Source organism: Vidua chalybeata, chromosome W (genome assembly GCF_026979565.1).
Source record: "Vidua chalybeata isolate OUT-0048 chromosome W, bVidCha1 merged haplotype, whole genome shotgun sequence".
NCBI lineage: Eukaryota > Metazoa > Chordata > Aves > Passeriformes > Viduidae > Vidua > Vidua chalybeata.
In genome coordinates, this window is record NC_071569.1 from 2,771,043 (window position 1) to 2,795,599 (window position 24,557).

At 39.9% G+C, this 24,557-nt stretch overlaps 1 protein-coding gene across 1 annotated transcript in view; it reads right to left on the minus strand.

The window, feature by feature from the left end:
- Nucleotides 1–3,129: 3,129 nt before the first annotated feature.
- LOC128802383 (microtubule-associated protein 1B-like) overlaps nucleotides 3,130–24,557 on the minus strand; it is a 144,352-nt gene continuing 122,924 nt past the window's right edge. The window contains exons 4-7 of the mRNA XM_053968702.1: nucleotides 19,547–19,687; nucleotides 9,140–15,338; nucleotides 3,981–4,219; nucleotides 3,130–3,285 (exon numbers count right to left, since the gene is read on the minus strand). Of these exons, the coding sequence (XP_053824677.1) occupies nucleotides 3,130–3,285; nucleotides 3,981–4,219; nucleotides 9,140–15,338; nucleotides 19,547–19,687 (6,735 nt within the window). The remainder of the gene's footprint in view (nucleotides 3,286–3,980; nucleotides 4,220–9,139; nucleotides 15,339–19,546; nucleotides 19,688–24,557) is intronic.

Genomic DNA, 24,557 nt, shown 5'->3' on the forward strand with positions numbered 1-24,557 from the left:
AGTTCATTGCTGTGTTACACCCAGGCATGATTAACATTTAAAAGGGAATGGATGGAACAGGCATTACAATACCTCAGAATAGTAAGACTGGGTTTTTAATATTATTGTAAAAGCAAAAGATAAATAAATATTTTAAGAACAGCTGTAACTGCCTAATTATTATTTTTAAAGTAAAATAAATGCTTGACCCATCACAAACTTACTTGGAGAGATTTAAGGCTTGATTCTTATTTCATTTACAGTAGGACTTAATGTCTGTAACTTCCCTGATTGTAGTGAAATTGCACAAGAATATTATTCACAAGAATAAGTGGCATAAGTGAGATTAGACTCAGGACCATTGCTGTACTTATATTTTCTACCAAAGGAGAGGTACAAACCATTTCAGATATTATCAGAAAATCAGTTCCCACCCACTTAAAAAGTTTGAAATCTGACCTGTATAGGAATGTAGACAAAGCAGAATTGTAGAAATTGTACATTTATGTGGATGCGACAGTTTAGAGAGAGAAACAGGTAGCTTTCCCAGGCATCGTCCTGGGGAAAGCTGTGAGAGCGCTCAGAGAAAAGAATTAAAACAATTCTTATCTTAGTCTCTGCACCTGGTGTTTGTGAACATGTGGAATGCTTGTATGTGATGTTTATGAAAAGAAGGTGTTCTTCCTAATTAACCAATGGTGTGAGGGGTGTTGTTAAGAACAAGTCAGGTTCTGGGTGAACGATCCTGCCTATAAAATATGTGAAGTTCCTAATAAAGCTTGCTTTATGCCTCCTGAGTATGCAGTCAATGTTGCTTTCCTTCAGCCGTTCCTAACTCAACGACGATACAATTATTCTTCCAAACGTTTTGCCTATAACTTGGAAGACTATGTATTACAAAAGCCATTTTAAGTGAATGAGCCCAGCAAACATGCTTGTTTTCACAATACATTTTCATCTGCTTTTTCCGCCGTAGTCATTCTGAGTGAAGTTCTTCACAACTTAAAAGGTATAGCAATAAATAAAACAGCATTGTTAGAGATACCTAAAATGAAGAAGCCATTAAAAATAAATCAAAAACCTCAACAATAGACAACCAGTAATTGACAGCATTAAATAGACCTCAGGAGCCCACATATAAAGGGCCTTAAAGCAAAACCCCTCATAAAAATTAGGAGTGTAAACATATACCTATTAAACAAAAATATCCTAACAATGTAAAATTGAAAAAAATTATAAGTAAAGAAAATAAAATGAGGTCATAGTTCACTACATTGCAAAGCTTAATACCAACCATAATGGTGAATCATACAGACCAGCACATATTTTCATTTTGGAGGCCTTTACACCTTCTATAAATTCAGATTTGCAAACATTCTACAGTGTAACAAGACTTTTTAATTGAGATAAAACTTCTGAGACTAAAAAGTTCAAACTGTCTTAAATGACATAACTGTTCTACATGCTATTCTGCTGCAAGCAGTCTAAAGAAGGAAGGGAAGGGAGAAAGGAAGAGACAGAAGGAGGAAAGGGACTTATTTTAGCTTATCATTTATTCTATCTTTTTTCAAATATTGGGGGGATTGAACATATAGATTACACTCTTGTAAATATTAGGCAATCAGCATTTCAAATCCCATTTTCTGTCGTCATCAATAGGTTAATTTTTCCACCAGGGACCCCCTTCCCCCTTGCTTCCAAAAAGGCAGTTGACTATTTTTAACAAATCTTACTTCAATATCCATTCTCACTAGAACTTTAAATATCATTAATTTGTCTTACAAGACTACTAAAAAATTGCCTTGGCCTGAAAAAAATTTCTTTGAATTTTCCTTTAAATGAAAACTTTTGTTAAAAACCTATTAAAAGTTCACACAGCACTTTAAAAAAGTTTTCTGTATGTTTGTACCCATATATGCTCTTAAATTAAACAAATAAGGTAAGACAGAGGAAGGTTGAATACTGTACAGATTCGCAGATAATCTTCTTCATAATCCTGAATATTTTACCAAGTTTTGCAACTCTGATAGTGGAGACCACTTCAATCTTGCTTCCACAGTACAAAAGAACCTTTCAAAAAAATGCTCATCTTGCCTTGTTGAGCTGTCCTGGTGCATCAGTGAATTGTTCACAGAACTAACATATGTTCTTCATAGCACCAAGCTGTTTGACCAGTCAGATAGGTTTCTAGTATACACTTCATGCACACTTGCACTTCTTTACTGGCACAACTATGATCCTACATAGATGTTTTATAAATTTGCTGTCTCAACATTAAAAAATAAGTGCATCAAGTTTCTTTGTACATTCAAGTCACTTCCTAAGGCAAATTGTCTACTCTATGTACTCCCAACTGCTTTGGTATTTTGTTTTAGTTAATTGACAGTGGACATGGGTGTTTAAGCACGTGTACTAGTCAGTTCTGACTGGAGTGAGTGGATTTTTACTGGGAGCATGTCTTAGATCAACAATTTTGCATGTTGAAGTAAAGGTTTTAGAATTCACAATGATGTTCAGACTACATGCATATTTGGCCTATAATTGTTATGGGATGTCAGTATGCAGGGTTCAGATTAAAGTGGAAAACTGCTAATGAGCATTTAGGTTATACGTCACTTCCTAGCCACATTCTGCTTATTTTGCAGCTAACTTAATTCTTTGAAGTAAGGACCTCCTTTGCAATAGCTCAGATTGATACACATTTCAAACCTCCTTTTCATGTGAGTGCATAAACTACAGTAAGTGATACAGCTGTTGCCATGAGATTACCGGAGATCTAATTATTTATTACTTTCTCTTCCTACCCCTTTCTCTCTTTTTCTCTCTGTAATTCTTTAGAGGGCAAATGCCTCTCCCTGGCATAAGTCACTTGGAGTTGCTAGTACATGGTTTTCAAACATTCAGTGAAGATGAAACTGGATCTGTATTTTCACAGTAATTTTGACCCTATTATGGGAATGTTGTTATTTCCCTTAGCAATCAGCAAAGACTAAAAAAATCTTTGTGACTTACATCACTGTGATAGGGTATAGCATTTTGCAGGTATACAGTTCAGCAGCTGAAATAGATGGGTTAAATTTTTAGAAAAGGTGTTTTCAAACTGATGAATTTCTGGACAAAAAATAAATCTTGCAGTGCATGGTCTGGTTCTTACAGTTCAATCTTGCATGCGGGAAAAGATTCATCTTGCATAACAACAGTGCTGCTGCTTGCCAAAACCATAATGTTGAGGTCCTGCTGTTTCTCATGGGTGTCTTGGTACCATTCTCTCATCACTTCTGAGTCATGGGTTGGGATTAAGGTCACCTGCAACACAAAAGAGAATTCCTGAGGAATGGACAACAGAAGCAACTGATAAGAAAAAAGTCTTTTTAAGAAGTCCTAGCCAACAATTATGATTCCCTTTTGGAAAGAGTGGATAGGATAAAAGAAAATAAATAAATATATAGATAACATAAAATGACTGAGAAGAAGCAGTTTATCAAAACAAAACCTTGGTTCTCTAAGGTACTGAGGTGCAACTTTCCAGAGAAGCAGCAGTCTGTAGTTTGCACTGATAGCTCTTCAGATTATGGCCAAATATTTTGTTTATTTATTTATCATATTGGAAAGGCACATGAAGTTTCCATGTGTACACGTTGATGGTATAAACCATGAAACATTCACTTTTCTTTCCTACTTAAAACCTGCAAGGTTTCCAAACTTGGATCATATATGGTATAGCAACAAGATCAAATAGACAAATGGCCCTGTAAACCAGTTCCCAACTGTTTTATTCTCCAGAGACAGGTCAGAAGGGTCAGAAATGGAGAAGTATTTGAGCATGGTGCAGCTCTGTCCCTCACTTGAGTGTCCTCTTACATCACTTGTGAAACAAGGTGTCCAAGCTGAGAACTCCTGTCTCCTGCAGCTGCTGCCCACTCCAGAGGCACTCTGTCTTCCTGTAGTTGCTTTCCAGAGAAGATTACATTTCCAGGTAGAAATACTAGTGAAGAGCCTACCTGCATATTACTGTCCCACTGGGCCTTGCCCTCCAGCAAGGAGTCCAGAACAGCCCTGCTTGGCTCCTCAGCTGCAGAATCATTCCCGCTCACCACATAGTAGGATGATCGCACCCTCTTGAAAAACTCAACATCAACATTCTTTCTATTGCTATGGTTGGGAATGTACACCAGATCCAAATACACCGGAGGTCCTGGAGGCACTGCTGTAGATTTTGATGACTTACTATTCCCAGCTCCTTTGGAAATCAAACAACAAAAGAACATATCACAGGCTAGTTAAAACATGAATTTGTTAATTACCACTATAACTGCCGAGATTATATTCTTAAAATTGCTTGTCTTAGTTAAACATTACATAGCTGCGATTGTACTTCTGTGTCCCCTGAAACACTTATGGCATTACCCTCCTACATCTAACACGTTCCAATTTTTTATATGCTAATTGCAATTGGACTGGGAGGAAAAAAATTGAATAAAAATAACTAACTACAATAAAAACTCACTACCACATAATCAACATTTGACCAAACCTTTTCCAGTAATATACTATTATCCAACAATTACTATGCAGGGCTGTGATTACTGAATTACTATTCAATAAATGGCAGTATTATTTTCCGATTTAAGAAGTACAACTTTTTTGAAAGTTTCAGGTACAGGGAGCAATGCAGAAGTGGTCCTGAGATTTAGGGTATCAGCACATACCAAGACATAGTAGCTGTTGATATGTTCAAACTGTCTTACAGGTGTTATGTGTATTTTGGATAATTCGTGTTTATGAGAAATAGATGTATGAAATATGTTATGTTGGTAAGAAATATTCTTATAAGGTTTCTTAAGCACTCAAGCCGGAGTTGAAGATTGCTTCATGGTATTTCGAAACCACAGCTGGCAGCAGAGAGAAAAGGACCTAATTTGCAAGCGAATGAACGTGGCTCGCCCGGAGATGGGTCCTTCTCCAAGGTGATGGGAGGAACACCCAAGTGATGAATACTTGATAAATATCTAAGATTGAGATACCCAGAGCCATCAGGAAGACGAATCTCAATGCCGAGTTCCAGTAACTCGATGATTGGCATACATCGCTTCCTGGACACGGTTTTGTTCATCTCAAAGCAGAGAATAGAAACTACATGAATATGTGAACCTTTGAAAAGAAGAAAAGAAACCCTGCCTCAGGCAGAATAGACAGTATAAGAACTGCTTGGATGGAACAGTCAGGGTGAACATAGGAGATCCGATGCTGTAGAGGTTGGACCTGTGTTTCACCTAGCACCGATCCCCGGGCTCGGCACTGACCTTTTGATTGTGTCTATCTTAGACCGAATCTCGGTTGCGAAATAAAAATCTATTTTATTAATTATTAATTCGGCTTGATCATTTTTACCTATAACACAGGTGCATCAGGAAGATGCTACATGTGAGCAGAAAGAGGGGCAAAGTGGAATGTGGGAGAAAAGAGAAACTTCTTAAAGCAATTACTGCAGGAAACTGAGAACAAGTGTTTGCCTGCTGGTTCCTTATTTGCGTGCACAAACTAGCCACTTATCACAAAAAGTAGAGGGAAGCATGTTTTTCTGCTATACATACCATAGTATCTGTTCTAAGAAGTCAAAAATAGCTGCTTTTGCTGCACATTGGATCATGGTGTGAACTGACAATCAGGATTCAACCAGTAATTTCATCTAGATGATCACCATTTATGTTTTATTGATCTCCTCATGATGTTACAGACGATGAAGTTTGGTGTGCTGGTTTTGCATTAATTGATTTGTAGTGAAGAGGGAAAAAGTCAGCCACAGAAGTGATTTTTTGAGAGGAGCTGCTAGCAGCTTCCTCCGTACCTGGCAAAACCAATCGCTGGCTAGCTCTGAGAATTAGCACGCTGCTAAGCTACTTAGAAAAAAAGCTGATAATGCCTCTATGATAACATATTTAAGAACGAAGAAACACTGGAAACTGTCTTGCTCCCTGCTCTCCAAAGAGGGGTGGGGGGGCAGTCTGGGGCCCCTTCCCAGAGGGGGCCACTGGACACCAACCCGGCATGGCTGCTGGGCCATGCTGCTGGGGGCCATCCTGGTGCCGTGAGCAACCATGCAGCTGGGGCAGCACCGCACGGCTGCGGTTGTCTCAGCATGGCTTACAATGGACTTTATTTACTTAGCTGCTTTTAACCAGCCATGCTGTGGACAGAAAGACAAAAGTGGCGGCAGCAGTTTTTCTTTTCTTGGAGTCTCTCATGAAGAAAAGACGTGGAGTAGAGCCAGCAGCCGGCACAGCGGGGGCCACGTGACCAATAGAGAGAGAAGCACGGTGAGCAATTCCCCAATTGCAGAGCCTGGACAAGATGAACCTTTCAGCGCTGCAGAACTCTATCAAAACGGTTTCAATTTATAGAACTTGAGAACAACTGAACCTACGAACACTGATTCTCTCCCGAGTCAGAGAAAAGGAAGAAGTGAAGACACGTGAGGAGAACAATATGGCGACACTAAGATCGGTACAAAAGAGGGGGGGGAGGATGAAGTGCTCTAAGCATCGGAGCTAAGATTCTTCTGTAAGCCCTGGTGAGGATTATAATACAACAAAGTGTTTGTAATTCATGAAGGCACTGGTGCTGGAACACGTGAATACTGAAAAGCTGCGATCAGGTGAGAGGCTTGAACAGAGAGAAAGAAAACCCTTGCTTTCAGAAATAGAAGAAGACCCTTGCTTTTATACTAGAACAACTTATCCTTAAAAACTACACCCCATAAGCTAAATGGCCCATGAAAAGCAATTGTGGGAAGACAGACTGCAATCAGTGGGAGGGACTTCATGTTGCAAGCAGGTTCTGGGCAGACTGTTACCTGTGAAAATTAAAATCACACTGGAAAAGTTCACAGAGAATTGTTTCCAGTAGGAAAGACCCCATCGCATAACAAAAGAGACTTCTCTCCCTAAGTAAACTGACGAAAAAATTTTTAGAAGTGACAAACTAACTAAAAACCCCATGTTTTGTCTCCCTGCACTGTCGGTGAGAAAGAAAGAAGGGCTGAGGCAAGGAAAAAGATGTTCTAAGAGTTTATTTTTAGTTCTCATTATCCTCTTTTAATTCTGTTAATAAATTTTTCTTTATACCTTTTAAAGTTTTAAGTCTGTTTTGCCCTTAAAGTGTTTTTCTCCTAATCCTTATCTCACCCCATGAATTTTCTTTTCCCCACCTCTGATTAACTATAGCAGAAGAAAATGAATAAATAATTTTTTTAGGTGCACTGATGTTTAGCCAGTGCCAACCCATTGCATTTGATAAACTAAATTATCTGAACAATGTACTCTATTTAGGATTACATATTGAAAATAAAGGAATGTCCAATACAATTGTCTAGTGGGACTTGCCATTCATCACAGGGTAATATGTCAAATAAGCATTATAGCATGATAAGATTTCCTGAATTAGAGAGTTTTAAACTATTGGGTATATTAAAAAAACTTTTATCATCTTGTATCATAAAAAATCTGTGATACATCTTTCTGAATTTTATATGCTAACATTGCATAATTTATTAGACATTACACTTAAATGTCATTATCAAATAGACCCTTGTATTCAGTGCTAGAATATACCTTAGAAGCATGCCTCAAGGAAGAAGAATCTAATATAAAACTGAAGTGCTGGAGAAATGTACAGCATGAGGAACTGCACTGCTGCTTTGAAAAATGTCTACTAGGAGCAACATGCAAATAATTCTGTAAGAAAGGAATAGTGGACCACTTAAAATGATGAAGCTACAGAGACCTGAATGCTGGTTTGATTGTACTGAATCCTACACTTGCTCCTTGTAAAAAGTTTTCAATAAAACATTAGTCCTGAAAACAGCAAAATCCAAGTATCCCCAAAACACTCTAACAAGATGTGCCAGAAACAAAATACTAGCACAATGTCTCCTTTGGTAATCTAATTTATATTTTATTACTACTTGGAATACACAACAGTAATTCAAAATGACATTAGTTTTCTGGATATTTAGTCATCACTGATGGCATAAAGCTTTAACTGTGTATTGGTTCTGGCTGAGCTGGAGTTCATTTTTCCATAGCAGCCCTCACAGTGCTGTGCTTTGCATTTGTAGCTAGAAAGGTGTTGACAACATACCAGTGTTTTGGCTACTGCTGAGCAGCACTGACAGAATGTCAGCGCTAACATTCCCTCCCCCCCATCAAGGAGCTGGAAGTGGGCAAGATCCTGGGAGGGGACAGCTGACCCAAACTGACCGAAGGGATATTCCATACCATTTGACAACAGCTCAGATAAAAAAGCTAAGGGAGAGAGGAGGAATGGGGGGCCATTGGTTATTCTACAATGTTTGCCTTCCAGAGCAACTGCTGCATGAGCTGAAGCCCTGCTTCCTGGAAAATGACTGAATATCGTTTGCTGGTGGGAAGTAGAAAATAAACTCTTTTTTTCGCTTTACTTGTGTGTGCGCAAACTTTTGCTTTTACTTTAGCAAACTGCCTTATCTGAATGTACGAGTTGTTTTCCATCTGATTTTCTCTCCCCTGTCCAGCTGGGAAGGGGAGTGGTAGAACAGCTTGGTGGACACCTGGTGTCCAGCCAAGGTCAACCAACCACAACTGGATTATGTGATGTACATGCTCAGCTCATTAAAAGTGCTCTTATTGCTGTTATAATTTTTTTAAAATACTATTTTTAAAATTATTCAAGCAAAGTAATAAAAGCATCCAATGTCTGATTGTACCTATGCCTCTCACAATATTGAATTGCATTACTTTATGTTAAGAACATTATGCCTATCTGATTCTTACTATGAATAAAGTAATTTAGTTCACTACTGATTTCATTTCACCTACAGAAGTGGTACTTTCAATTCTAATAGTTGGTTAACAATTCAGACAGTATTAAGTTTTTTATATTTGATGTACCCTCTAATTCTTTGCATCTTAGCAAACTGACACATCAAATTTATCAGATTGCAAAATTTAATTTAGTGAATTTCATTCATTTAAATGTAGCTATAATACACCAGATTTATATTTAAAACATGAACTTTCCTTTGGGGGTTTGCTGCAAACCACATTGTCAGCTGATGTAAAGGCAATCTAACTTCACTGCAACAACAAAGAAAATTTTAACATTAGGGAACTCCTGTCTTTACCTGTGGTTGCAGTCTTTGCTGACTTGTATGTTGTTGTATTTGCTGCATTCTTGGTGTCCTTATCTTTCTCTTCCACTTGAGACTTTACTTCTGGATTAGAGATATTTTTGGTTGCTTTCTCCACAGACTCCTTTTTTTGAGAAACTGTTTTGGAATTTTTGTCCAAAGATTCCTTTACAGCTGTTTTTGGTGAAGACACTTGTTTTGATTTACCGTCACTTCTTTTAAAAGGAGAAGACAACTTGGTCTTAGTACCCTGCTTTTTTGTCTTTGTCTTTTCTTTGAGGTTCTTCATCAAAGGTTTATCCAAATTCTGATCAGTGGGCAAAATCTCTGGATCAACCATGGAGACATCAGGGTGCCTAGGGGAAGGACTGTGATCCTGCATTGGGGCAGGTCGTGGGTCAATTTGTTTGTATGTAATTGTCTTGTCTGTCGGAATGGTTTCTGACTCATCTTCAGAATCAATGTTAGCATCTGCAGTGATGGAAGGGCATTCTTCAGTCTCAGGGGGAACATCTGAATCAGTCTGAGATGGGGCAGACTCACTCATGGATGTGGGAGGGGTTTCATCACACTGCCACCCTTGCTGCTTTCCCCCAGAAGGTGGCTGAGCTCTCATAGATTGAGTTAATGGTTTCTTTTGATATTGAGACTGTTCTTCACTTGCAAACCACTCAAGGGGATTTGGGTTGATAAATGACGGTGAAAGTTCAGTTTTAGGATGTTTATATTCACAGGAGGACACAAGGCATAAGTCAACATCTTGACGGGATTCTGCTAAAGATTTTTCTGGAGTAAAATGTGCACTTGCTTCATAGGAAAAGGTAGTAGCTTTGGATGACCTGGTGGTTTTCCCAGTTGTCTCAAATGAGAAATCTGTGGCTTCAGGTGAGTTGGTGGCTTTCCCTGTTGTCTCAAAGGAGTAATCCATAGCATCAGGTGATCTGGTAGCATTCCCAATTATCTCATAGGAATAATCTGTGACTCCTGGTGACCCCATGGTTTTCTCTATCATCTCATAGGAATAATCTGTGAACTGAGGTGATCTAGATGTTGAAACTGCCTCATAGGAGTAGCTAATATCCTCTGGTGACCTAACAGTTTTCTCTGAGACCTTGTAAGAATAACTAGGTTCTTCTGGTGACCTGCTGCTTTTCTCTAAATCTTCTTTTTCTGGGCTGATTAAAGGTTCTGGATTGTGTTTTGTTAGGGGTTCTTGGTAACTAAATGCTTTGACAGAGGATACTTGCAAAGATAATGAAGATGTGTGAGTAGCTGACACAGCTTCTGTGATTGCAGGAGGTGAATCTGGAAAACTAGAAGAGTACAGAGAAGATTCCCTTGGAGTTAATGGAGACAGGTCAGACTTTGGTGAAAGCTTTTCTCCTAGGCTGTGCATATTTTTTGAAGTGAAAGAAGAATGTAGTGACATATGTCTGGGTGGAACAGCATCTGAAAAGGTTTCTTCTGGCAGTGGTGAAGTTAACTGGGAATGTGTATGGGCTGATGAAGTAGAGGACGAAGCTTCAATTTGAGAAACTGAAATAATTTCTGAAATATCCTTCTCCTGAGAGTAAGATGACTGCTCCACTGGGGAAGTCTTCCATGCAAAAATAGTCTCCTGTATATCTGAAGGGCTATAATCTACTTCTGTCAGTCCATTTTCAGATATATGGTATATATTAGTGCCTACAGTAGGATAGTCTGGAGATTGCCTACTAAAGTCCATTGTTAAAGACTGCTCAAGGGACTCATGACCAAGTTCTACTGACATAGTTGACTGCTCAGGAGATCTGTGATTGTGCACTGGGGTTCTTGATTTTGTAGTTTTAGGTGAGAAATTTGGTGGAGAAATTGACATGGGTCTTGGGCATTCTTCTTTAGATGGAGACATGTCTGTTTCCTGAAACATTGTTGGTGTTTGTACAACTGACACTGAAAGGGAATCGTCAACTTCAGTAGAGTGGGGGGATCCAACCTCAGCATGCAAAGAAGGAGATACATCATCAGTAGTTGGTTCTGGAAATGAACTAGTAGCAACAGATGCTGTAGAGACAGAAGCTACTCCTCCTATATGGGAATAGGTATCTTCTGCTACAACTTCATCAACTGGAGTTGCAGATGTGTCAGAAACAGTGCCTTCTGAAATTGACATTTTGATGTCTTCTTTTAAGGAACCAAACTGAACAATATCTATTTGAGTTGGTGAGAGATCACCTGCTAACTTCTGCTGATCCAAGACCAGTGAAGACTGAGAGCTGCTGGGTATTGTATCCTCCATTTTCCTTTCTAGGCTGAAACCTTCCTTAATTACCATAAACTCCATACTTTTTTCACCTTGTTTTTCTTGGAAAAGGCTCACAGAGCTGGCTTCAGAAGCTGGGTTCATCTGAACAGGTGATTTTTTTTTTTCAGGTTTCCCCTCAGAAGGATTTCCATAATCTTTGGTGGGAGACTTTACATAAGCACTCAAAAATGTATCATAAGTGGCCTCTGAACCTATCAGTGGTGGACTCCGTAGAGGCGAGAGAACCTTTTCAATAGGAGATTCTGAATCTGGCACAGGCTCATCCATAGGGCTAATTCTGGGTTTGACAGACTCATCTTTGTCTTCACTGAGTTCAAAGATAACAGGAACTTCTGTTGACTTTTCACTGGTTTCAGAGGGAAGTTGACTGGATTTTTCATCAGCGGGAGATTGATAATAAGGAGTGTGGCCAGCACTACCAGCAGCAGACTGTGAGGGAGATGCTACTTCTAATGTTTTATCTTCAGGGCTTGCACAGTGCTCTTTGGCAACTTCTTGATGTACATCAGACAATGTAGCAATGGGGACAGGCTCAGCCAAGACTTTGATCTCATTGGGAGTAAGTGAAAAGTTCACACTGCATTCACTCAGTGGTGTTTTGGCAACAGGTGAGGGAAGGGACAAACTCTTAGCTGGGCTCTTGGCTGGACTGTGCTTTCCACCATCTTCTGGATAGGGTTCTTTGATTTCTAATTTGTCAGTGCCTTGGATTTCACTTCCTTTTTGACAATATACATCTTGGAATGCAGATTTACAGAATTTGTCTTCCTCTAATGAAGGTGGTAAGATAGTAGAAGCTGAGGCATTATAATCTTTACCTTCCGTCGCCTCTGTTTTGGATCCCTCTGATAATCCATTAAAAGCATCTGGAAGTGGAGAAAGTTTAGGTCTAGCAAATTCTTGAGAGTACAATGATGTCTCATACTTGGTAATGTACATATACTCTTGAGAAGGTGACTCACTTTCCTCACTGTTAGTTTTATCACTCATGACATCCCGGGGCGTAGACATTTCATCCATTGGAGTTGGTTCACTGGCTATTTCAATGGTAGACTGTGTATAACCTGAAGTAGCTGTGAATTCCTCAGGTGGATTTTCTCTATCTTCTTCATCAGAAACAGCGACTTCACTTTCTGAGCCACCAGGTAATGTTTCATCATGGACAGAAGAAGCCAGTTCAGCTGCTGGAGACTGAGGCTCTGAGTGTTTTATTGGTGTAAGTATAAGTAGGCCATATTTATCCTCAACTTCACCATCTTCTGCAGCTTTGTCTACTACAGCCATCACACAGTCTTCTTCAGCTTCTATTTTTCCAGTCTTCTCTTCATCTCTAATGTCTTTTGCTTTGTCTTCCTTGTCTTCTTCAATCTCTTCGGTTTCTGCCTTTTCTACTGCTTCTTCCCTGTCTTCCTCAGCCTGTTCATCTGATGCCTCATTATCTGCCTTTTCAATATATTTTCCAGCTTTAATATCAGCCATTATTTCTTCTGAACTCTCTTGCATTTTTCTTGCTTTCTTCATATATGGTTTTGTAGTGACCAGTTGTGTCTTTACCTCCTCATCTTCACCTCGCTCTTCAGCTTCCTCTGTCTCTGCCTTTTCCTCATAATTTCCTCCTTCATATGATACTTCCAAGACAGTTCTCTCATCTTCAAACTTTGCATGGTCATCAAACCTGTGCTTTTCCACTGGTTCCAATTCCTCAGGTGTTTGTTCACACTCACCCTCTGCCTCTGTGGTAGTTATGCCTTCATCAGAGGACTCAGCAGGTCCTTCATGATCTAAATTTTCTTTTTGGACTTCAAAGGTCTCTTTTTGTTCTATGCCAGTGAGTCTTAGTTCATTCTCTATGAGTGCAACTTGAAGTTTCATTTCTTTTATTGTTTCATCTTCTTCAGCTTTTAATTCCTCAAAATCCTTTGTTAAATCCTCTGGTGAAGACATAAGGGATCTCTCAACTTTAAGTTCTTTTCCACTAGCTGCAATTTCTGCAGCTGCTACAGTTGTGGTAGTGGCTCCAACTGTTGCAAGGACAGCTTGAGCTCCACTGGCTTTAATCTCCTTCTTGACAGTCTTAATTTTTACTTTTTCCTTTGGCTTTTCAGCATATATAGCTGCTTTTTTAGTAGGTTCCTCCTTCTTTTGTGGTTTAGGCTTTGCTGCTGGCTTTTTGACTTCAGTTGAAGCAGCAGATACCTTTGTTTCTTTAGGAACCTTTTTGATGTCTTTTTTGATTTCTTTTTCTTCCTTCTTAATTTCTTTTTCTTCTTTTTTACCTTCTTTTTTAACTTCCTTTGGTGGAGCTTCTTTCTTTACTTCCTTAGTTTCCTTCTCTTCCTTTTTCACCTCTTTTTTAACTTCTTGCTTGATCTCTTCTTTTTTGAGTTTTTCTTCTTTTTTGAGGAGTGCTTTGTCCTCCTTTTTAGAAACCTCTTTCTTTGGCTTTTCTTTTTCTTTTTTCTTTTCTTCAGGTTTTGCTTTGACTTCCTTTTTCACTGGCTTGTCCTTTGCCACTTTTGCTTTTACATCTGTAGCTTCTTTTTCAGGAGTTTCAGATTTTTTCTCTTCTTTACTTTTAATATCTTTTTCTGCCACTATAGGTTTGGTCTCCCCTTTTGCTGGTTTCTCTTTTTTAACTGAAACTTTTTCTTTGCTTTCCAATTTCTGAAGCTTTTCCAGTGCTGGACTAGGTTTCGCAGGCTCCAGTGTTTCTTCTTTAGATTCCTTTCTGACAGGCTTGCTTGGTGTCTTTGCAGCAGGCTTCAGACTCTCCTTGCTGTCTGTTCGCTGTTTCAACTTTGCTTGTTTCACAGCTGGACTAGCAATGTTTCCAGTTAGGTCTTTTTGTGTAACCATTGGTTGCTTAAGAAAGTCTAAGTGTTTGAGTTTTTCTAGTCCTTCTAGAATATTATATTGTGTGCTGTTTCCAGGAAACAGAACTCGGATTATTTTTTCTACAGGATTAGCTGGATGCCACACAATGAGGGATGAGACGGAGGTGAAACAGGATAATGGAATGTCTAGTTCTTGGCCATTTGGTAGCAGGAATTCAGCATTATCTTTGCTAGTACCACTCCACTGCTGCATAAAATATTGCATCTCTTTGCTGTTTTTGATAGGATTAAGCACATACATCTCAAGTTTGCCAACTCCCATTTTCTGAAATAAAATGATAGGGTTAGTGGTATTTCCTATGTTTCTGAAAAGAGGTTCTGGTTTCATAGACAATTTATTTAAACATTGGAGAGTAAACCAAGCTTCTTCTACACTCCTATTTACTCTAAAGTTATGATCCAAGTTCTTCAGGTTCTCAGGTATATTAAGGAATACAACACCTAAATCAGGTGAGATCAGATTTTTCATCCAGTCACTGTTGGTAGTAGACCCTTGGGACTGTTCCTCTTCTAATTCAGCTATCTTTCGCTGAAGCATGCTATTGATTCCTGGCAGGTTATCATCTCCAATGTGAGTGAGTAGAATGGAATCTACCCTGTCCAAGTGCCGGATAAGTTTCCAAAAGCAAGATTTTCTTTCAGATCCTCCATTGATAAGCATGTTGAATCCATTCACTGCAAACAATGCAGAGTCCCCTCTTCCACCTGGGAAAATATAACAGCAGGGTTTGGAGAGTTTCAAGAAGCCTCCTGAAGTTGGAGGTTCCAAAATGTCAAAGGGTGATGGCACTTCTACTGATTCTGACAGATACTCAGTGAATTCAGAGAGTCCTTCCATTTTGGGCAATATGGAAGCTGAGTTGAGCTTAATGTTAATAAAGTCTTGAAGATTGTGTCTATCAAGGTTGGAATTTTTCCATTCTCCTTCCTCAGGGCAGAAAAGAGTTAAGCTGGCTTTGTTGGCAGGGTGTGTGGTGCTCAACAATTCACCAATCTAAGGTTGTAAAACAAAACCATAAGATGCATGTAAATTAATTTTTAATTACAATTAATATCAGAACATAATAGTTCCTGGTCAGTAAAACCTTTTTCATTCACTTCTGCACTGTTGAGTACCCATCCTAGAAGCTAAAGGTACCAGTTATCACAATTAGTTTTCTATTGTATTTTTTAAAATACAAAGGATCAGCTTATGAGGAAAGGTCCCTTCCTCGCTATCTAAAGGGGGAAAGTACCCCAATGTTCTCCCCTCCCTCCTCTACCCTTTATAGGAGAACAGTACAAGTTTTAATTTAGAGGGGATGAGGACTATGAAGCTAATGTTGCCAGAGCTGCCACTATCTCTGCCATTGGCTCACGAGTCTACCTGCTGCCCCTATCCATTCAGAAGAGCCAGACAAATATCTAAAGGAAACAGCACATCCTCTTAACAGGCAGAAAGAATAATTGCAGCCCAGAGGAGGCTAGCATCCTCCTGGAGCAGCTGCCTTCTGCACCTCCTCCTTACACAGCATGTATTTCACAACACCACAGTTCTTTCTGCAGACTGGCTCCTGACTCCCAGACTGCAGGACAGTTTTCCAGAACACTAAGAAATTATTTATTCCATCAAAAATGCAAAAAGTTGCAAGTTTTGTATTTGTGAGATTGTGAGGCAAATATATTTATATATGTTCTATTGTTCTGGTTTTGGCTGGGATAGTTAATTTTTTTCTATTAACTATTATAGGGCTGTGTTTTGGATTTGTGCTTTAAAAAAGTGTTGCTAACATAGGGATGTTTTAGCTGTTGCTGAGCAGGACTTATATAGAATCAAGGCCTTTTCTGCTTCTCATATCACACCATCAATGAGTAGTCTGTGGGTGCACAAGAAGTTGGGAGGAGACACAGCTGGGGCAGCTGACTCCAACTGACCAAAGGGGCATTCCATACCATATGTCATGCTCAGCATATAAAGCTAGAGAAGGAAAGAGGAATGGGAGGATGTTTGGAGTGGTGACGTTTGTCTTTCCAAGTCACCATGACTCATGATAGATCCCTGCTTTCTTGGAAATGGCTGAACACCTGCCTGCCCATGGGAAGCAGTGAACTAATTCTTTATTTTGCTTTGCTTGCGTGTGTGGCTTTTGCTTTTCCTATTAAATTGTCTTTATTTCAACCCACAAGTTCTCGCATTTTCCCCCCTCTGACTGTCTCACCAACACTACTGTGAGGGAAATGAGCAAGCCGCTATGTGGGGCTTAGTTGCCAGCTGGGGTTAAGCTATGACAAATATATATAAAAATGCATATAAAATAGTATGCAATAGATATTTATAATGCTTTATATATATAGTCTTATAAATAAAAAAATATAAATTCAGTGATAAAGAAAGAGCCAGAAAAAAGTGTTATGGTTAAAAACAATCTTGTCATTATTTTTATTTTCAACTCATGGATCACAAAAGTGAAAATCTATAATAACTCCATGAATTTTGACAGTGTTTGAAAATATGTGTCCTAGTTTAGCCCAGGACAGGGCTAATTTTTTACAGTAGTCAGGAGGGGGGCATGGCCAGGCCCTAGTGTTATTCATTACCACCTCATCTCATTGCTAGGGATGGGGGAAAGGGACCCTCTCTGGCTTCAGAGGAGGAAGGTGACCTTTTTTTGGTCAGGAGAAAAATGTGGTCAGGAAGCGCCAGTCAGTATTTGTCAAAGTTCTCCATGTAAATAGTTTCTTTGTCTTATAGCTTTTATTATTAATATTCTTGCTGTTACTGTTAGTTTTTTAATCTCATTGCTGTTTCCAGTAAATTGTTCTTTTCTCAACCCATGATCTTTGCCTTTTGTACTTTCAATGGGGGTGGAGGGGGAGAGAGCGGCATCTGTTTTGGGAGAGTCTTGGTGAGGGCACTAAACTGGGGAGTACCATTCCTAAACCACAACATGCTAGTACTAACATGATTTACTGAAAATAAAGGCACAGAAAACAAAACCTTCTATGCCATAGTATGAAGAGCTATTGCTCTATTCCAGTCTGAACTAAAAAACAATATTTGGTGTTTCCACATTAGTACACAAACATGAAAAGGTATGATATATTTTTTATGTTCTTCCAATTCCACAGACACATTTGACTTTTTTTTTAAAACAGGAAAATAGGTCAAATGCAGCCCATTTCTGTTTTATTTGCACTTAACAAAGAGACCACCAAATTATATAAACTTTATAGAATTAATTCAGACATAAAATTCAATGCAAAATATACCCACATGGTATCATGCAAAATACCACAAACTTCTTTGCAGACACTCAATTGCTAGTTCAAGCTATAGGAGTAGCTTTCATAAAGATAACATAGATTAGACTGCAGCTGAATAATTTGAAAGTCTTGCACTACAAACTGAATCAGCAGAAGAAATGGATATATAAAAAAAGATGCTTGATTGCAGCAGATCTCTGTGGTCCTCTGTGTGCCTTGCTTCCTTTCTTTGTGTTACATAATTTATTTTCAGCACTTACCAATAATAAAATGCAACAAAGACAATGGCTGTAATTGAAAGAAAAGTTATCATGCCAATAACTAAATAAAGCAGAAAATACATATTTTCTATCTTTGTTGTATTGAAACCATTTTATATGAGTATAAATCTCACTCCTATGTCAGACATGGCTTTTCTGTAAAAAAAACAAAGCAAAAAAAATTACGTGAAACTTGTCTCAAACAGCATGCCCAGATCCCTTTCTGCAGGGCTGTTCTCCAGCCACTCATCTCACAATCTATACTCATGTCTGGCATTACTCCATCCCAGGTGCAGAATCCAGCATTTGGACTTATTAAATTTCATTGCCCAATGCTCTGATCTATGTAGATCCCTCTGCAAGGCCTCTTGTTCCTCAAGAGAGTCAACAGCACCTCCCAGTTTGGTAGCATCAGCAAATTTGCTAATGGTGCATTTAACTCCTGCATTAAGATAATTGATAAATATATTGAACAGAATTGGCCCTAGAATTGAGCCCTAAGGAACACCATTAGTGACTGGTCACCAGCCAGATATAGCCCCATTCACTACAACCCTTTGAGCCATGTCCTTCAGCCAGTTCTTCACCCAGCTCACCATAAGCCCACTCATCCCATAGCTGGGCAACTTTTTCAGAAGGATGCTGTGAGGGACAGTATCAAAAGTCTTACTAAAATCCAGAAAAACTACATCCATCACCTTCCCATCATCCACTAGGTGGGTGACCTTATTGTAGAAGGTCTACAACCTCTCTGGGCAACCTGTTTCAGTGTTTCACCACTCTCATTGTAAAAAAAAAAAAAAATATTTCTTATATCTAATCTAAATCAACCCTCTTTTAGTTTAAAAACATTAGGTCTTGTCCTATTTCAACAGGCCCTGCTAAAAAGTCTGTCCCCAAGTCCCCAAATGGATACAACAAGGTCACACTGGAACTCATGCAAACTTTTCTTTGTCAGTACTGAACTTTCAAAATTCACTCCACTGAAATGCTCCTATTTAATTTTGGGAACTAAATATCTAGGGACGAAGCCATACAGATTATTTAAATATATACTTTACACAGCAGCCAAATTAAGTGTGACAGCTTGTTTACTACAGGTTCCTGTCCTCCAGGGACTTTCAGACAATACATTAAGCAAAACAGCAAAATAACAAGTCATGAAAGAAACAGCATTAAATATTGGTATGTTTCATTATTATAATTTTCTTCTATAAATCCCACAAGATTTAGATTTCACTATCAAAATGTTAAACACTACAGTAAAGAAGCCAAACAGGTAGGTGGTGCAAAAAACTACAGCCATTCCAACAGATAGTCTGTCTTATTTCATGTTACTTATTGCTAACTGCCATCAGGCAAGAACCTGCTGTCAAATTCAACTGCTTTGTATGTGCACCTTATATAAACAAGCTGTATATTTTAAATACACTGTCTCCTTCCATTTTCAAAATGTTCCTTGGTTTTCTCTTTCTTGAAACTACAATTTAATACCCCAAATTAAAATGTAATTCCTTTGTAAAACAATTTACGTCAAAACTGAAGTAAATTAAATGTCTTTAAAGAAAGCCTATAATAAAGAGTAAAAAGCATCAGCATTAGTTAGCTAATGCTAATTCTAACAAGAGGGCCAATTTTAGTCTCTTAAAAATCTGTGCCATCACATGACAACATATGGAAAACGCTTTTCTGAACACACCTCTTGATCTGTGAAGATCTCAATGAAATTATTGAAGGAGAAAGTCCCTGACTGAAGAATGAGTTCTCCTGTGTTTTCAAAGCACTGTCCAGCTAGTATAAGGAGCTTGTGTCTTGCAGCATCTGTGATCATTAAGCGCACCTAAAGAGGAGAGAAACACATCAATAATGGGAGTTATCATGTGTTTGTACATTCCTCTGAGAACATAAGGTTTACCTCATCTAATTTAAAGCATATTTTGCACCAAAGCCTTCATAGGACTGTCAAAACATTTTCAAGTTATGGAGTATTTTTATTGTCTGAAGCTTGATGATGGCACAAATAGAGTTGAGTGTTTATGGGTAAGAACCAGGAGAAAGGCAAAGAAGGCAGATATCCTGGTGGGAGTCTGTTATAGACCACCCAACCGGGATGAAGAGGTAGATGAAATATTCTATAAGCAACTGGGAGAAGTCTCACAACTGCTAGCCTTCATTCTCCTGGGGGACTTCAATTTACTAGATATCCATTGGAAATACAATACAACAGAGACAAAACAGCCTAGGAGATTCTTGGAGTGTGTGGAAGAAAACTTGCTGACACAGCTAGTGAGGGAGCCAGCTAGGGAAGGCACCTCCCTGGACTTGCTGTTTGTGAACAGAGAAGGACTGGTGGGTGATGTGATGGTTGGAGGCTGTCTTGGATATAATGATCATGAAATGATTGAGTTTTCAATTCTTAGAGAAATAAGGAGGGGTGTCAGCAAAACTGCCACCTGGAACTTCTGGAGGGCAGACTTTGGCCTGTTAAGGAGACTGGTTGAGAGAGTTCCTTGGAAGGCAGTCCTGAAGAGCAAAAGAGGCCAAGAAGGCTGGAAGTCTCTCTCACCTTTTTGCTACCATTATTATTGTTATTATATTTTATTTGTTTCAATTATTAAATTGGTTTTATCTGAACCGATGATTATTTTTCTTTTCCTGATTGTCCTCCCCATCCCACCAGGGTGGGGGGGAAACTTACGAGCAGCTGCATGGTACTTAGTGGCCAGTTGGGGTAAAACCATGGCAAGCGAAAAAGAGAAAGGAAATAAAAGTAATGACACAAGGGAAAATAGAGTAAGGAGCAGAAGAGAACAAAATTTGAATGAAAAAGTATATATTCCTTCCATAACTTTTGTTGAATTTTAATAACACTGTATCAGGACACCCTTGGGTGACTGTATCCACATGCTAATATGTCAGACTGTTTTTGGAAGGCCAAATTTCTTTTCCCAGTGTACAGCATTGCTTGTCATTCTGTTACAAAAATGTCACTAAAAAGCAACAGCCTTAAATCACACATAGAAGTTGCATATTTAGACTGTCACTCTGTTGAATTCCCTACAAAGTTAAAGGATGTTTCTGTTTCACCATAATTATAATCAAACACTCAGATACAGTCACATGCACTATTTACATCTCATGATACCACTAACTATAGACACAATAACTTCAGTGGCTGCCATGACCTCACCAAGCCTTTTTATGACATATCGTATGTAGTGTCCTATGACTTCATGGTCTTGTAAAAAGTCACTCTCCAGCTTTCTTTTGGGTTCCCTTTAGATACCAAAAGGCTGCTATAAGGAGCCTTCTCTTCTCCATGCTGAACAGTCCCAATTATCTCAGCCCGTCTTCATTGGTGAGGCACTCCAGCCCTCTCATCTTCATGGTCTTCCTCTGGACTCTCTCCAACAGGCTGATGCCCTTACTGTGCTGAGGACTCCAGAGCTGAATGCAGTACTCTAGGTTAGGTAGGGTCTCTTGAGAACAGAGCAGAGGGGGAGAATCACCTCCTTGAATCTGCTGGTAATGCTTCTTTTGATGCAACCTAGGATATAGGTGGCTTTCTCAGCTGCAAGTGCACATTCTCAGGTCACGTCAAGCTTCTCGTCAATCAACAACCCTGAATCCACATCAGCCCAGCCTATATTATGCTTGGGATAGCCCTGACCTGGGTCCAGGACCTTGCTCTTGGCGTTGTTGAACTTCATAAGGTTTGCACGTACCCACCTCTCAGACCTGTCAAGGTCCCTCTGGGTGGCATCCCATCCTACTGGCATTTCTGGATGGCCCTTCTCTGGACTCACTCCAGCAGGTCTACATCCTTTTTATGTTGGGAGCTCCAGAACTAGATGCAGTACTACAGGTGGGGTCTCATGAGAGTGGAGCAGAGGGACAGAATCACCTCCTTTGATCTTCTGGTCATGCTTCTTTTCATACAGCCCAGAACATGGTTGGCTTTCTGGGCTGCAAGTGCACATTGCCTGCTCATTTCCAGCCTCTCATCTACCAGCACCCCCAAATCCTTCTTGGCAGGGCTGCTCTCAATCCATTCATCCCTTAGCTTGTATTGATATCAGGGGTTGCCTCTACCCAGGTACAGCACCTTGCACTTGGCCTTAATAAACCTCATGAGATTCTCATGGGCCCACATCTCAAGCCTGCCTAGGTCCTTCTGGATGGCATCCTGTCCTTCAGGTTTGGCAACCGCACAACTCAGTTTGGTGTCATCTGCAAACTTGCTGAGGGGGCACTTAATCCTACTGTCTATGTCACTGATGAAGATATTAAATAGCACTGGTCCCAATACAGATCCTTGAGGAACACCACTTGTTACCAGTATCCATCGGGACATTAAGCTGTTGACCACTACCCTCGGGATGTGACCATTCAACCAACTCCTCATCCACTGAACAGCCCACCCATCAAATCCATATCTCCAATTCAGAGAGAAGGATGTGGTGAGGGATTGTATCAAAAGCCTTACAGAAGTCCAGGTTGATGGCATCCGTAGCCCTTCCGCTGTCCACTGATGCAGTCATTCCATTATAGAAGGCCACAAGATTGGTCAGGCAGGACTTGCTCTTGGTGAAGCTGTGCTGGCTGTCTCAAATCACCTCCCTGTCCTCCATGTGTCTTAGCATAGCTTCTGGGACGATCTGTTCCATAATCTTCCCAGGCACAAAGATGAGGTTTGTAGTTCCTGGGATCCTCCTTTCTACTCTTTTTTAAGATGAGTGCAATTTTTCCTTTATCTTGTTCACCTGACTGCCATGAGTTTTCAAATATCATAGAGTGGCCTGGCCACTACATCAGCCAATTCCCTCAGGACTCTGGAATGCATCTCATCAGGTCCCATAGACTTATATATGTTCAAGTTCCTTAGGCTATCACAGACCTAATGTTCTCTTACAGTGGGAGGGACTTTGCTCCTCCAGTCTCCATATTGTAGTCCATCCATTTGAGAGGTGTAGGAATAGAGACTGCAGTTTGGGGCAGCTGACCTGAACTGGCCAAAGGAATATTCCATACCATAGAACATCATGCTCAGTATATAAACTGGAGGGAGTTGGCCAGGAGGGGACTAACTGGGCACTGGTCAGCAGATGATGAGCTGCTGTATTGTGCATAACTTCTTTCTCTTGGGTTTCATTATTCTCTCTCTATCCTTTTCATTACTCTTATTATTGTTACTATTATTTTTTATTATTTTATTGCATTTTATTTTGTTTCAATTATTAAACTGTTATTATTTCTACCCATGAGGTTTACTTTTTTTTTTTTTTTGGATTCTCTTTTTCCCCAGTGTGGAGTGAGTGAGTAGCTGCATGTGTCAAGACTTAAAGAATGCAGTGAAATGTCTTAAAACACTGTCAAAGAAGGAAATTCCCAAAAGATAAGACACCAAAACAGGCACAGTTGGCAAACAGGAAGGTGTTAATTCCAGGCCTAAATGGAGGAGAAGGTTTGGAATTAGGACACTAGACAAAATTGTACTGTAGAAACTTGTGATAAGTGCAGATGTCAAGAAAAGGAAGATGTCAGGCCTGGTGAGGCAGATGTGGGTAACCTAGTTGGACAAAAATTCCTACCATGTCAAACTGTGAGAAAGGAAAGAAGTCCTTGTACACATGCCAGCCCAGGTTGTGGGAACACCATCTATGATCCGTGGATACCTGGGACTTGGACTGTATAAGTGGTACCTCCAGAAGAAAACCAGTGGACCCCCACCACTGAGAAGATCAGAAGAGGAAAGGCCAGCAGGATGATGCAGGGACCCACATGGTGGTGGCTATCTCTCTAATTAATCTGTCTCTTTCTCTCTTTCTCCCCCTGCCCCCCCCCCCATTTATTGTTAAATAAAATCCATACTATTGACTTTGGCATATGGTCACATTTGTACCTTAATTTGGGTGGAGGCATCTTTTAATAATTGGATCCTAACAATCTGGTACTTAGTTGCTGCTGGGGTCAAACCATGAAAGTTTCTTCTTGTTTGTGTTTGATATCACTTCATGTTGGTAAATAAGTAGAATTTTTGACAAAGTACTGCAAGCAGAGTGTGTTGGTTTTGCATGGTCTGGTTCTTGGTAGTCGGGGGCGGCCACAGAGGTGGCTTCTATGAGAAGCTACTAGAAGCTTCCACCATGTCCAGCAGAGCCAATCCCTGATGGCTCTGAGGATGGACATGCCACTGGCCAAGGCTGGGCCAATTAGAGATGATGGTAATGCCTCTGTGATAACATATTTAAGAAGAAAGAAAAACAAAAATTGTTGTGCAGTTTTAATTCCAGCCAGAGAAGAGCAGAGTGAGAACACGTGAGAAGAACAACTACGCAGACACCAAGGTCAGTGAAGATGGAAGGGGAGGAGGTGGTCCAGGCACTGGAGCCAGGATTCCTCTGCAGCCTGTGAAGACCATGGTGAAGCAGACTGTCTTCTTGAAGCCCATGGAGGAGGTGCCCATGCTGGAGCAGCTGGATGCCTGGAGGAGACTGTAATCCTGTGGAAGACCCATGGAGAGAGGGGCCCTGCACTCAGGCTGGAATAGCCTGACCTTGAAGGACTGCACCCTGTGGAAGAGTGACCCATGCTACAGCAGTTTTGTGAGGACTGTTGCTCGTTAGATGGAGCCATGTTGGAGAAGTTCACAGAGAACTGTCTCCCATGGTAGGGACCCCACGGTGCAGCAGTGGAACGACTTGTCTCCC